Genomic DNA, 13,777 nt, shown 5'->3' with positions numbered 1-13,777 from the left:
AAACTCTTACTAAAACATTCATTATCACAGAAGCCAAGGGAGTAACAAATTCAAATTTATAGTCACACTTTTATTATTTTCTCATGGGATTATACACAACATAAAACTAAGAAAATATAAAGGTCTCTGTGTTTTCAGCTTATGGTACCTCTGGGCTCATGTACTAATAGGTTATTTTAATCAGCTTTCCACTCCCTGGGTTGAATTTTACCGGCCCCTCGATGCTGCAGGTCGCGGCGTGAGGGCTGGTAAAATACTGCAGGGAGTGGCAGCACCTCAACCCGCAACGACATAAGGGCCCGCCGCATATTACCGGCGGCAGGGGGGCTTCGGTGCAACCCCCCCGCCACACGGTGGCAGGCCCTTCGTCTAAATATTCAAATAAACCTAAATTACATGCTAATAAACTTATCTGCAGGTGGCGGACATCTGACGCCAATTTTACCGACTCTGAACGCAGCTCACGCGCCTTCGGAACTCTGTACGGAGTTCCGGGTGAGAACCTGATGGGGAGTGGAGAGGAATAACATTTTCAGGGCGGGAGGGATGGAAGAGCGGGGAAATCAATTATTATTGTTTGTGTCAATGATGGGAAGGGGTTGAAGGACAAATGATTGAAGGTTCGGGGGGTGTGGCGGGGGGGGGAAGTTCAGGTTGGGAATAAAGTATTTTTTGTCAATGAGGGCCAGTTAAATGACCATTGGGGTGGTTGGGGAAGGGCCTCCATAACATAAGTGTTTATTTAATAAAGATCTGCACTGATGTTCATTTTAAAAATTTAAATTTTTGCTAAGGGCTTAAAGCATTTTAAAAAGGGCGCCAGACGCCGTTACCGGGGACGCAGCGGCCACCCGCTCTGTCATCGGGGGCAGCCGCTCAACCCCTTCTGTTTAAATGAGCCCCTGCACGTAATACTGTGGGGCTTAGGGACGGCACATCCGCGCGGGTTGCATGCCGTTTTTAGACTGTGGCGCACTCATAAAATTCAACTCCAGCAGCTAAACCTAAACACAGAAAATGAATACAAAACATGTGTTGTCTTAGTAGCCATAGTTTTTGGGAAACAGCATTTTGGTATTTTGATTTCCAAATTTATTAAAGGTCAAAGATTTACAAAAATACATATTCTATCTTTGACAAAGTGATGCAGGGATTATATGCACATATGTGAAACATAATTATGGGCCCATTGTAGAGTTCTCTGTGATAATGTGTCCTTTATAGTGGGATTGAGGGTCAATAACTACGCCTTGGCAACATCATCCGAAAACACATCAGGTTCCCTGTGTACATTGACAACACCGAGCACTACCTCACCACCACATCTCTCAACCCACTGTCTCCCAGTTTGTCTTGCTGCTTGTCCAACATCCTGATGTGCAGAAATTTCCTCCAATTAAATATCATGTAGACCAAAGCCATTATCTTTTATCCCTGTCAAATAACTCTGTTCCTTAGCCGTCAACTCCAGAAGTCTGGAAAGTGGAACGAGCTGAGTTGCTCTTGCAGGGAGCCAGCACGGACATGATGGGCTGAATGGCCTCCTGTGCTCTCATCATTCTTTGATCCTATCTCCCTGACCACTGTCCGAGAGTGAACTAGACCATTTGCAACTGTGGTGGTGTTTTTGATCCTAAGCTGACATCATATTGTCAACATCATCAAGGTCACCTATTTCCACCTTTGTAACGTTACCTGTCTCCGACCTTGCCTCAGCTCATCTGCTGCTGAAACCCTTATCCATACGTTTGCTGGCGGCAGACCAGGGGGCCAACGCTCCAGACAGACCTAGAGGCTTTCCTTGCCTGTTATGTTTCAGCTGCAGCCACAGGCCTCCCTGTGAAATGGCTCCCCTCCACAATGGTGGCCCAGCTGCTAGCGGGGTTTTTTTATTTTAAATTTGAAAGGTTAGAGAAAATGCGCCTCCATCTTGGGGTGCCGTCTCTTTCACTTGCCCTGAAAAGCCAACTTCTGCTTCTTCTGAGCTGGAGGGCCTCCTATTGGCCCTCCAGGTGCAGCAGTCCACCTGACGGCGAGCCTGCCTTCTGGCCACTAATGGCCAATTTGGGGAAAATTACAGATGAGTGTCTGTTTGCCACACAGTGCAGGCTTCTGACCCCATTTGAGCCTGATGGCGGGGTCCTGAAGCCTGCAGGGAAAATCCTGCCCCATCATGCAGCCGTTCAGAATTTAATATCTTGTTTTCAACAGAAGAATTAATTGATCTAATTTCTATGAAGACTTTTTCTAAAGTTTTTGAAAGAAAGTTTTAGTGTTTACAGCACAACTCCCTCCTCCGTTTCTTGTATTTTTTTCTTTTAAGCATTTGTTAAATTAATCATAATAGATAACTCTTAATGAAACCACCTGGTATTAAATTAGGGCGGCGCAGTGGTTAGCACTGCAGCCTCACAGCTCCAGCGACCCAGGTTCAATTCCGGGTACTGCCTGTGTGGAGTTTGCAAGTTCTCCCTGTGTCTGCGTGGGTTTTCTCCGGGTGCTCCGGTTTCCTCCCGCAAGCCAAATGACTTGCAGGTTGGTAGGTAAATTGGCCATTATAAATTGCCCCTAGTATAGGTAGGTGGTAGGGAAATATAGGGACAGGTGGGGATGTGGTAGGAATATAGGATTAGTGTAGGATTAGTATAAAATGGGTAGTTGATGGTCAGCACAGACTCGGTGGGCCGAAGGGCCTGTTTCAGTACTGTATCTCTAAACTAAACTAAACTACTTGCATCATATAATTTATTTATAATGTCAACATGAGTAAGGGTGGCAGGGTGTGGGCTGCAACATTCGTCTCACGATGGGGATTTCTTTGAGGATGTGACAGCCCAAGTAGACTGTGGTAAGCTATGGCCTAGTGTACTCAAACTTCCAAAGGTTTTTGATAAAGTTCCACATGAGAGATTATTAATTAAACTCAAAGCTCTGTGGATTCATGGTAAACCCTGGGAATGGATCAGAAACCGGCGAAGGCTGGAAAACGAGTACTCATTAGAGCAGTTATGTCTGAGTTGGGATGCGGGAGATGTACTGAGTGGAGTATCTCGGAGCATGGGATCAAATGAGCAAGAGGTAATTGTAGGAATTATATCAGGAATTTATTCCCATAAAGTGTGATTACTATGCAGAAAAAAGTGCAAATAGAGCAATGGGGACAAAACAATGAAACATTTTAGAAACAGTTGGATGCCACGATGGGTGGATGTTCATATCTCTCTAGATGGATGAATTATCTTGAGTACAGTATAAAAAACCTTGCCCTAAATATGGTGTAGGGTGACTGAGGCAAGAACCAATGATGTAACTAGTATACGTAAGAGAAGCAGACGTTTCACATAACTTAGCTTTGATGCTGTATGGAGTGATGGCAATACATTATTCCCTTTTTAAAAAAATCTTACAATGCTTATTAACTGGTGTATGTGTGCTAAAATGATTTTTTAAGTGTTTCTGCTTTATTCAGCATTACAGCTTTGCATGACATTGAGGGGTGTAGTTGGCAATTAGATTGCACAATAGCTAAACGTTAATTAATTTTCAGCCGGACAGTTGCAGAATGTTTTTTTTTACCGTTGCTGCTTTTCTCCCTAAAGGCACATTCAGATGGTGAGGTATTTGAGAGAGGATTACATGCCTTGGTCCAGCTGAGTGCTGTTGTTGGTCCTGCAGTAAATGGCCATCTTAAACATCTGTTGACTAGTGTAAGTATCTAGAGGTGTATTCTAAGAGAATGCCTGTTTCAGCTTCTATTGTGCTTCAATATCTTAATGTCGATTCTTCTGGTAACTAAGGATTTGTTTTCATTGTAAATGTAGAATAGCTGCAAAGCAATTTGCACTTCAATGCTGGAGTTGCATATGAATCTGACTTGAGCCTGACTTGACTCCAGAGAGGAGTAACATGAGTCTCCCTGCCGAAAGATTGCTTGGTTTTGATTCTGCATAAGGTGCAACTTCAGGATATTAAACCTGATTTTAAAAAGTGCCCCTCTGTAAACATTTAAATTTTAGCCACTGGCAGAGGAGATCTGCATATGATTTTATGCACACATATTTAGAACTCTGCTGAGTAGATAAATTGGAGTCCCAGCCATGAAATGTAAATAGGGTTCTGGCTGTTTGGAGCTGATACAGAAGCTACCATAATGAGACTGGTTACAGACTCTGTATAAATGCATTGTAATATTACATCTAAACCAATTTTGAGAGCCAAATTCATTGCAAGAACGACCCACTTACATTCAAGATTCTAATTAAAATCAAAATTTCCATTCAATTTTTAGCACACTTCTGGAACATTTTGGGGAGGCTAAACAAACAATGAAGTAAGATTGTCTGCCTTTAATGACTTTTTAATCAAAAACATATGGGCCAGAAATTGGGTTTTGTTTTTATACCCATTTTAAAATGCACATTAAACTCTTGTAGAATTGACTGTTGGTAGTAGACTTTTTTTCTTCTCTAATATACTTTATTCATAAAAATCAGTAAAAAAAAACATTACGAAACAGTTCAGAACAGCATCAAGTTGGCATTCCAAAAAGTGCAAAGAAAATCAGTTTTCTTCAATACAGGAGTGAGCTACCTCACATCCATTCCATTTTACATGCCATATACATTTTACAGCAAACCCACATTTGGTGCATACAGTCCAAGGGGTCCTGCCCCTCAGTTCACTATGGTGGGAGGGCCTTACACAGTGGTCTTTCCCCATTGAGCCTTTGCAGCGGCTGCCCCAAGCTTTAGTGTGTCCTTCAACATGTAGTCCTGGACCTTGGAATGTGCCAGTCTGCAGCACCCGGTCGTGGACACCTCTTTTTGTGCTGGAAGACCAGCAAGTTTCGGGCAGACCAACGAGCGTCTTTCACTGAGTTGATGGTCCTCCAGCAGCAGTTCATGTTTATCTCGGTGCGCATCCCTGGGAACAACCCATGGAGCACAGCACCTGTGTTACAGAGCTGCTTGGGATGAACCTCAACAAAAACCACTGCATCTCTTTCCCCACACTTGCTTTGCAAAGACACATTCCAGAAGGAGGTGAACAACTGTCTCTTCCTCACCACAGCCACCTCGGGGGCAGCATGTGGCGGGTGTGAGACTCTGGGCGTGCAGGAAGGATCTGATGCGGAGGATCCTTCTCATTACCAGCCAAGTTACATCTTGGTGCTTGTTTGAAAGCTCTGGTGATGAGGCATTCTGCCACATGACTTTAGCATCTGCTTGGGGAACCATCTGACAGGGTCCACCATTTCCTTATCCTATAGGGCCTTGAGGACATTCTGTGCAGACCACTGCCTGATGGATCGGTGGTCAAAGGTGTTTTTCCACAGAAACTTTCCCACGAAGGATAGGTGGTATGGCACGGTTCAACTGGGTGGAGCGTTCCGCGGCAATGTGACCAGGCCCATCCTTCACAACACTAGGGACAGATAGAACCTCAGCACGTAGTGACACTTGGTGTTTGCGTACTGGGGCTCTACGCACACAAAGGTGGTCATCAGGGTGAGGGCGACGTTGGGTAAATTTTTCTCGCCAGAGGTTTGAATGTCATGTCCTTCTGCACCCGGTCCATTTTGCATCTCCAGATAAAGCGGAAAATGGCTTGGGTGACCGCCGCGGGGCAGGAGTAGGGTATGGGCCAGACCTGCGCCACATACAGCAACAAACGGGAGCGCCTCGCACCTGATGACCAGGTTCTTACCCACAATGGAGAGAGAACGCTGCTTCCACATGCTCAGTTTATGGTGTGCCCTGGCTTCTTGCTCCTTCCAGGTTTTGGCGCACGCCCGGCCCTTCCAAACCATATCTCCAGCACCTTCAGGTAGTCTGACCTGACGGTAAAGGGGACAAAGGATCAGTCAGCCCAATTCCCAAAGAACATGGCCTCACTCTTGCCATGGTTAACTTTGGCTCCTGAGGCCAGTTCGAACTGGTCGCAGATACTCATCAGTCTGCGAACGGACAGCAGATCCGAGCAGAAGGCAGAGACGTCATCCATGTACAGGGAGGCTTTGACCTGAGTGCCTCCGCTGCCTGGGATTGTCACCCCTCTTATGCCTGCATCCTTCCTAATGGACTCAGCAAAAGGTTCAATACAGCAAACAAACTAGACAGGGAAGAGAGTTCAGCCCTGGTAGCAGACGTGCTTGTTCACAAAGTGATGCATGTTTACCAATGACTGGATAGTGTGGGCAAAAGATGTTTAAAAAGATGTTTAGGGCCAAGTGACTTCACAGTTTGATGCTACTGCTCTAGCAGCTGCAGCAAGGCCCACTAAGGCCTGTGTTTCCATACAACTTGGGGCAGCGGCGGAACTGAAAGGAACAGGGCTGAAGAACTACAAAATAAAGAGCGGGGCTCAAGGCCCTTCACCTACCTGACGTCTGCGGCAGTGGCAGGCTCTCTGACTGTTTCTGCGTGCGCTCTGTTTGGATTTAGTGAAAAAAAAACAAATAGTGACACCACTGTAATTCTGTGTGCTGATTGGTCGGTGGGCGGCAGCTGTGATGGATTGGTGTTAATCAATGGCCTCAATTCATCTGCCTTACCAGTAAGACTCCTTGCATTAAAATAGATACAATCCAACCTTGCATTATTTGCTTGAGACTCAACAGGTCTACATTTACTCTGGCCTCCAGACTGACTTAGCCTCTCTTCTATATTTGTACATCGCTCCTACTATGCTTCCACTCTGTATCCCATCCCCCTGCCAAATTAGTTTAAACTCCCCACCCCCCAACAGCACTAGCAAACCTCCCAAGGATGTTGGTCACACTCCGGTTCAGGTGCAACCCGTCCATCTTATACAGATCCCACCTTCGCCAGAGGACATCCCACTTTCTGACCAGTATTCAGTTCCTCTGGAGAATGCACCGCGAGTCATAACCGGAATATCATGGGTGACTCAGCTGTGTTGGGATGGAGAAAGAGACAAGAGGGCAATGGTGGTAGGGGATTCTGTGGTTAGAGGAACAGTTAGGCGTTTCTGTGGTCGCAGACATGATTCCAGGATGGTATATTGCCTCCCTGGTGCAAGGGTAACGGATATCACAGAGCGGTTCCTGAATATGTTAAATATTCCTGCGTACAAGGTGTTCAAGAATGATAGTAAAGGAAGAAAAGGGGAGGAGTGGCAATATTGATTGAGAGCATTGCAGTGCTGGAGAGGGAGGACATCCTGAGGGATCAAGGACAGAATATATTTTGCTAGAGCTAAGGAACAAAAAAAGTGCAATTACATTGCTCGATGTAGTCTATAGGTCACCAACTAGTGGAAAGGATGAAGAGGAACAAATTTGCAAGGATATTACAGAGAGATGCAAGAATTATAGAATAGTTATAATGGGGGCTTTAATTATCCAAATATAGACTGGGCTAGTAGTAGTGTAAAGGGCAGAGAGGGGAAAAAGTTCCTAGAGTATGTTCAGGAAAATATTTTACAGCAGTATGTTTCCAGTCCAACAAGAGGGGATGCACTGCTGGACCTGGTTCTTGGGAATGAGGTGGGCCAAGTGGATCAAATATCAGTAGGAGAACATTTAGGGGACAGTGATCATTGTATAATAAGGTTTAGGTTGGTTATGGAAAAGGGCAAAGAACAATCTAGAGTAAGAATAATTAACTGGGGTAAAGCCAACTTGAGTGGGGTAAGAATGGATCTGGGCCAAATAAATTGGAATCAAAGGTTGGAAGGAAAAACAGTAGTTGAACAAGGGACTACCTTCAAGGAAGAGATAGTTCAGGCACAGTCAAAGTATATTCCTTTGAAGAGGAAAGGTAGATCAAACAAATTCAGAACTCCCTGGATGACATAAGAGATAGAGATGAAGAAGAAAAAGAGTGCTGATGACAGATGTCAAGTAGATAATACAATGGAAAACCAGGTTGAATATAGAAAGTTGAGAGGAAGTGAAAGGACAAATAAGAGAAACAAAGAGTATGAAAAGGGACTGGCAGCTAACATAAAAGGGAATTCCAAAGTCTTCTGTTGGTATATAAATAGTAAAAGGTGGAGTAGGGCTGAAAGGATTGAGAAAGAGAGGGCACAGATTTAAAGTGATTGGCAAAAGAAGCAAAAGTGACATGAGGATAAACTTTTTCATGCACTGAGTGGTTAGGATCAGGAGTGTATTGCCTGAGAATGTGGTGGAGGCAGGTTCAATCGAGGCATTCAAAAGGGAATTGGATTGTTATCTGAAAAGGAGAATGGGCAGGGTTAGAAGGAGAAGGTGGGGGAATGGCATTAGGTGAATTGCTCATTTGGAGAGCTGGTGTGGACACGATGGGCCAAATGGCCACCTTCTGCACTGTAACAATTGTGATTCTGTAAAAATCAATAGGCAATTGGAGAGATTTGAGTTAATTAAGGAAAGCCAGCACGGATTTGTAAAAGGCAGATCATGCTGGACTAAATTAATTATTTGATGAAGTAATAGAGATGGTTGATGAAGGGACTGCAATGGATGTTGTCTATATGGATTTTAGGAAAGAGTTTGACAAAGTACTACTTGAAAGGCTGTTTACCAAAATTAAGGCTCATGGATTTAAAAAAATTGCTTTAAGGTCAGAAAATAGTGAGTGGTGGTAAATGGTTGTTTTTCAGACTGGAATCGTAGACAATGGTGTTCCCCAAGGTTCAGTGCTGATACCACTGTTTTTTTTTGATAACTTGGATATTGGAATGCAGAATAAATTCTCAAAATTTGTCAAAGATACCAAACTTGGAGATGTGGCAAACAGTGAGGATGATGCCAATGGACTGCAGCAGGACATAGACAGGCTAACAAAATGGGCAGACAGGTGGCTGATGGAATTTAATAAAGAGCAGTGTGAGGTGATGCATTTTGGCAGAAGGGATAGGGAGAGGCAAATTATACTTAATGGCACAGTTCTAAAGAGTGTACAAATACAGAGGGACCTAGAATTTCATATGCATAGATCTTTGAAGGTGGCAGGACATATTGAGAGAGTAATTAGCAAAGCATAAGGGATCTTGGACTTCATAAATAGAGGTGTTGAGTACAAAAGCAGGAAAGTTTTATGTTGAACCTTTATAAAACTATGTTTAGGCCACAACTAGAGCATAGTGTCCAGTTCTGGTCACCATGTGGCCAAGGATGTGAGGGTCCTTAAGAGAATAGTTCCAGGGATGAGGGATTTTAGCTATGTTGGAGAAGCTGGAGTAGTTCTCCTGGGAGCAAAGGAGATTGAGGAGAGATTTGATAGAAGTGTACAACATTATGACAGGTTTAAATAAGGTAGAGAAAGAAAAGCTGCTCCCATCAGCTAATGGTACGAGGACTCGTGGACACAGATTTAAGGTCTAGGGCAAGGGAAACAGTGGGGATGTGAGGAAGAACTTTTTTAAGTAGTGAGTGGTAATGACCTGGAACTTGCTGTCTTGAGGGTGGTGGAAGCGGACACAATGAATGATTTCAAAAGGAAATTGGATAAGCACTTGAGGGAAATAAACTTGCAGGGTTGCGGCAATAAGAGTGGCGGAATGGAACTGACTGGATTGCTGTGCATCGTCAAGGCCGATTAGTGACCAGAGGGTGGGCTCTACATCCAATTATGAATGTCGGGCGGGCTTTCGAAGCTGGAGAGGCTTTAGGAGGCCCTCCAGCTCAGAAAAAACAGCAGCTTGCCTTTTTAGAAAAGAGGGTGCCTCCTTCTTGAACTGCCCTCTCTCCAGCTTTTAAACTGATAAATTAAAAATTGCCTCAGTAGCTGGGCCACCAGCCCCTCCACAAGGTGGCCTGTGGCCAGGCAGGCAGGCAGGGAGGGCCTCAAAGCCTGCCTGCAGCACTGGGCCCCAGTCTAGGCCCCGACACCTCGAGGGTCCTGGAGGCTGACTGGAAAATTCCAGTCGGCCTCTGCCAATATGCCTTAATAGGCCTTTAAATACCCTTAATTGGCTACCTGCCTTCAAGAAAATGGCCAGGACACAGGATGATGCTGGCAAATTGGCACGCCAGCTGGCGGTGCAAATTTTCATGCACGGCTGCCTCTGTACTCAACCCCGTCAGGAGACAAAAATCCTGCCTTATGACTCTATGGGCTAGATTTTATCCGGCCAGTGGGAGTGGAGGCATGGATGGACGTCAGTTTCAGATTTTGTCAGTGGTGGGACTGCAATTTGCATTGGTGAACAGCTAGTTAGAATGCATTTGGACTGAATTGAAGCCAATTTTATGAAGGGTTTCAGATTTAGTCAACAGCACACGGGGATCAGGTGCCTTCAGATCCCCGGCCATTTAAAGGTGGTGGCATCGAGGCGACGCCTCAGTGCCACCGTGGGAAGGCAGCCATAGGGAGCTGTGGATAAGGGAAGAGGGGGGAATGGCGGCCTTTGTCGGCTTGCAGTGCTGGGCTCTCGGGTGCAAGGGTAGGGTAGGCTGGGCGTGCTCTCGGGTGCAAGGGTAGGCTGGGCATGTCCTCGGGTGCAAAGGTGAGGTGGGCATGCTCTTGGGTACAACAGTAGGTTGGGCGCGCACTCTGGTGCAAGAGTTGGGTGGACACACTCTGGGGTGCAGAGTTGTGTGGGCAATTCTCAAGTGCTGAGCTCTCTGTAAGGGTGGGTACTGAAGAGTATTAGCGCATATTCAGAGGGGAGCAGCAACAGGAAGTTCCCAAGACAAGTCTGTTTCTGTAAGGATGGTGCATGGGAGGAGTAAAAATCAGCTGGCATGGATCTTATACACCCTGTCTTTGTGACCCCTGTGCCTTGCTCAGAGGTCAGCTCAGAGGGAGGGAGGCCAGAATTTGACTGGGCCTACCCATGAAGTTCCAATAAGAGAGCGGCAGTAGCCAGCCATGCCAAGAAGTGCCTATCTATGCCGGACAGTGTATCGGACTCGCTTCAGCTCCAGATGTCTTGAGTGTCCGTATCAGTGAAGATTGCCGATCTCCAGGCTTATGCGCCATGCTGCAGGACTAGCTGCAACTTATGGGCTTCGGTGGACACCCACGTCCTGTCGCCCTGAAAATCACCATGGCACTCAATTTCTACGCGTCTGGCTCTTTCCAGGGATCCACTGGGAACATGTTTGGGGTCTGCCAGCCAGCAGCCCACTGCTACATCAAGGAGGTGACCAATGTCTTGTTCTTGAGGCTGGCGAGTATGTGCAGTACCAGACCAACCCTGGCAATCAGGTGGAAAGGGCCGTCGGCTTCACGGCCATCGCTGGATTCCCCCAGGTGCAAGGTGTCATCTACTGCACATATGTGGCCATCAAGGCTCCCACGAAACAGCAAACTGTCTTCAGCAACAGGAAAGGCTTCCACTCGCACAATGTACAACTGATCTGCGACCACCAGAAGCACATCTTGCAGGTGTGTACCCGCTTCCCGAGAAGCAGCCACGATGCCTACATACTTCAGCAGTCCCAGGTGCTGGAGCTTTTCAGGATCCCACTCGCCTTCAGGGATGGATTCTCGAGGACCAGGGCGGCCAACTGAAGATGTGGCTACTCATGCTTCGAGGAACCTTCGCACTGCAGCAGCGGAGTGACACAATCTGCCACAGGTCCACCTGAGCAACCATCGAGCAGGCCTAGATTTGGGAGTCCTATCCTTTTTTTCCTTATGGGAACATATTTGTCCTGAACACCCCCTCCTTGAATGCCTCCTACTGCTGTGACTCTGATTTACCTTCAAGTAGCTGTTTCTAGTCCACCTATGCCAAATCACATTCCAGCTTAGTAAAACTGGCCTTTCCCCAATTGAAAACTTTTACTCTGGGTCTGTCTTTCTCCCTTGCTATAACTACTCTAAATCTGACTGAATTATGATCACTCCCACTGATACTCCTTCCATCTGCTCAGCTTCATTCCCTAAAACTAAGTCCAGAACTGCCTCTTGTTGGACTTTTACTACCTGCTAGCTAAGAAAGCTCTCCTGAATTCATTTTAAGAACCCACTATACCTTTTTACAGTGATTTTATCCCAGTTAATATTTAAATCCCTTACTATTGCTGCCTTTTAGATTCTTCAATTCTCAGCTATTTTCCTACCTATTTGCTCTTCTACCTCCCTCTGGCTCTTTGGTGGTCTATACCACAGTACCAGCTGTGTGACTGCCCCTTTTTGTTCCTCAGTTTAACCCATATGGCCTCCTCATAATCCTTCCAGCATATCACTCCTCCTCACAGCTTCAATTGTTTCTTCAGCCAATATTGCAACAACCCCTCCATTTTTATCCCCCTCTCTGCCCCGCCTGAAAATCCTGTAACTAGGAATGTTGAATTGCCATTCCGCCCTTCTTTAAACCATGTTTCATTAATAGTCATGATATACCTTTCAAGTGTCTATCCGTGCCCTCAACTCGTGCTTTATTCACTTAACTCCTTGCATTGAGGTATATACCGTTAATCACTAAACAATTTCTTTTTTTGTTTATTTGCTAGCCTTTGTTTTCTCTGCCTTCCATACTCACATTTTCTGCCTTCCATTTCCAGCTTTGTTTCCCTCCCTTCTGAATCTATACTCTGGTTACTATCCCCCGCTAAACTTGTTTAAACTGTCCCCAATAGTACTAGCAAACTTCACAGCACAAAAATTAATCCCGGCCTTAAGATGCAACCTATCCATATTGTACAGGTCCCACCTCCCCCAGAGCTGGTCTCAATGCCCCAGGAATCTAAAGCCCTCCCTCCTACACCATCACTTCAGCCACACATTCATCTGCACTGTCCTCCTATTTCTGTATTCACTGGCACGTGGCACTGCAAGTATTCTAGAAATGACTATCTTTTGACGTCCTTTTTAATGTTCCTAGCTCTCTACGATCCCTCTTTGTACCTATGCCATTTGTATTGTTATGAAGACCCCCACCTGCCAAGAATGAGGCACATTAATTTCATCACATGAACATAAATTTTAAACTGTTGCTGAAGTGAAGAGATGACTTGTTTAAAGAGATCAGCAGTGGCTAGAAAGCATTTGCATACTAAGAGACAGTGCTTGGAGAGACAATGGGCACTACTCACTGATTCAATTAACAGAGATTGATCTGGGCAATGGTGATCCATATCTTCTTGTAAGAGACAGCACTACACCACCCCCCCCACCCCCCCACCACCAAGAACTTTGGAATCCACAAACGCAGGAGTTTGTTAAAAAAGCGAGTCACATGACTAACCTGCTGGCCTAGGTCTGGTTTTGAACTGCTCACAGAACAGTTTGGGTCAGAATGCAGATTACAACTGAATTTGGAACAAGATCCTCTCTCCTGGCTGGCGCGCTCTTTCTTTTTCACTGATCTGCAGATCCACTGAAGTCACTTAAACCTCAAGAGAGAAAAGATTCCTACATCAAAACAGGTTTTAAAACGTGCACTGGGCCCCAACAAAACGGCAAGACTTAGCGACAACCAAAGACTCTACATTGCACTCTAAGGACCATAAATAGAAACCTAGCTATTGCCTCAAACTTTTTCCCTTTATTCTTTCTACTTTTTCAGTCTCTATCTGCGTGTGTGGTTATCACGTATGCATGCTAGCGTGGTTGCTTTGCGTATTCATAGTCATTAACCGAATTAGAGTTTAAGATTAATAAACTTCCACCTTTCTTGTTTAAATCTAAGAAAACCTGTCTGATTGATTTCTTTGCCTTACAATTGGAAAGCAGTGAACAAGGATTCACCTGAGGGGAAGCTAAAAGCATGGTGTTTATAAATTAATCTCTGTTACAGTTAAACCAGGCAAAGGCTGAGAGGGAACCCCCAGACCCCTTTCTCACCTGGTTGTAACAGTACCAATATAGACCATGAC

The 13,777-nt window shown here is 45.4% G+C and overlaps 1 protein-coding gene across 2 annotated transcripts in view; it reads left to right on the top strand.

The window, feature by feature from the left end:
* Positions 1 to 13,777, top strand: part of LOC137372983 (PACRG-like protein) — a 150,380-nt gene that overhangs the window by 115,552 nt on the left and 21,051 nt on the right. For both annotated transcript variants that reach the window (XM_068037573.1, XM_068037582.1), the window contains exon 6: positions 3,600 to 3,707. In XM_068037573.1, the coding sequence (XP_067893674.1) occupies positions 3,600 to 3,707 (108 nt within the window). The remainder of the gene's footprint in view (positions 1 to 3,599; positions 3,708 to 13,777) is intronic.

This window comes from Heterodontus francisci, chromosome 1, assembly GCF_036365525.1.
Source record: "Heterodontus francisci isolate sHetFra1 chromosome 1, sHetFra1.hap1, whole genome shotgun sequence".
Lineage (NCBI taxonomy): Eukaryota > Metazoa > Chordata > Chondrichthyes > Heterodontiformes > Heterodontidae > Heterodontus > Heterodontus francisci.
The sequence above is the reverse complement of the archived record's forward strand: the minus strand, read 5'-3'. Positions and strand labels throughout refer to the sequence as shown.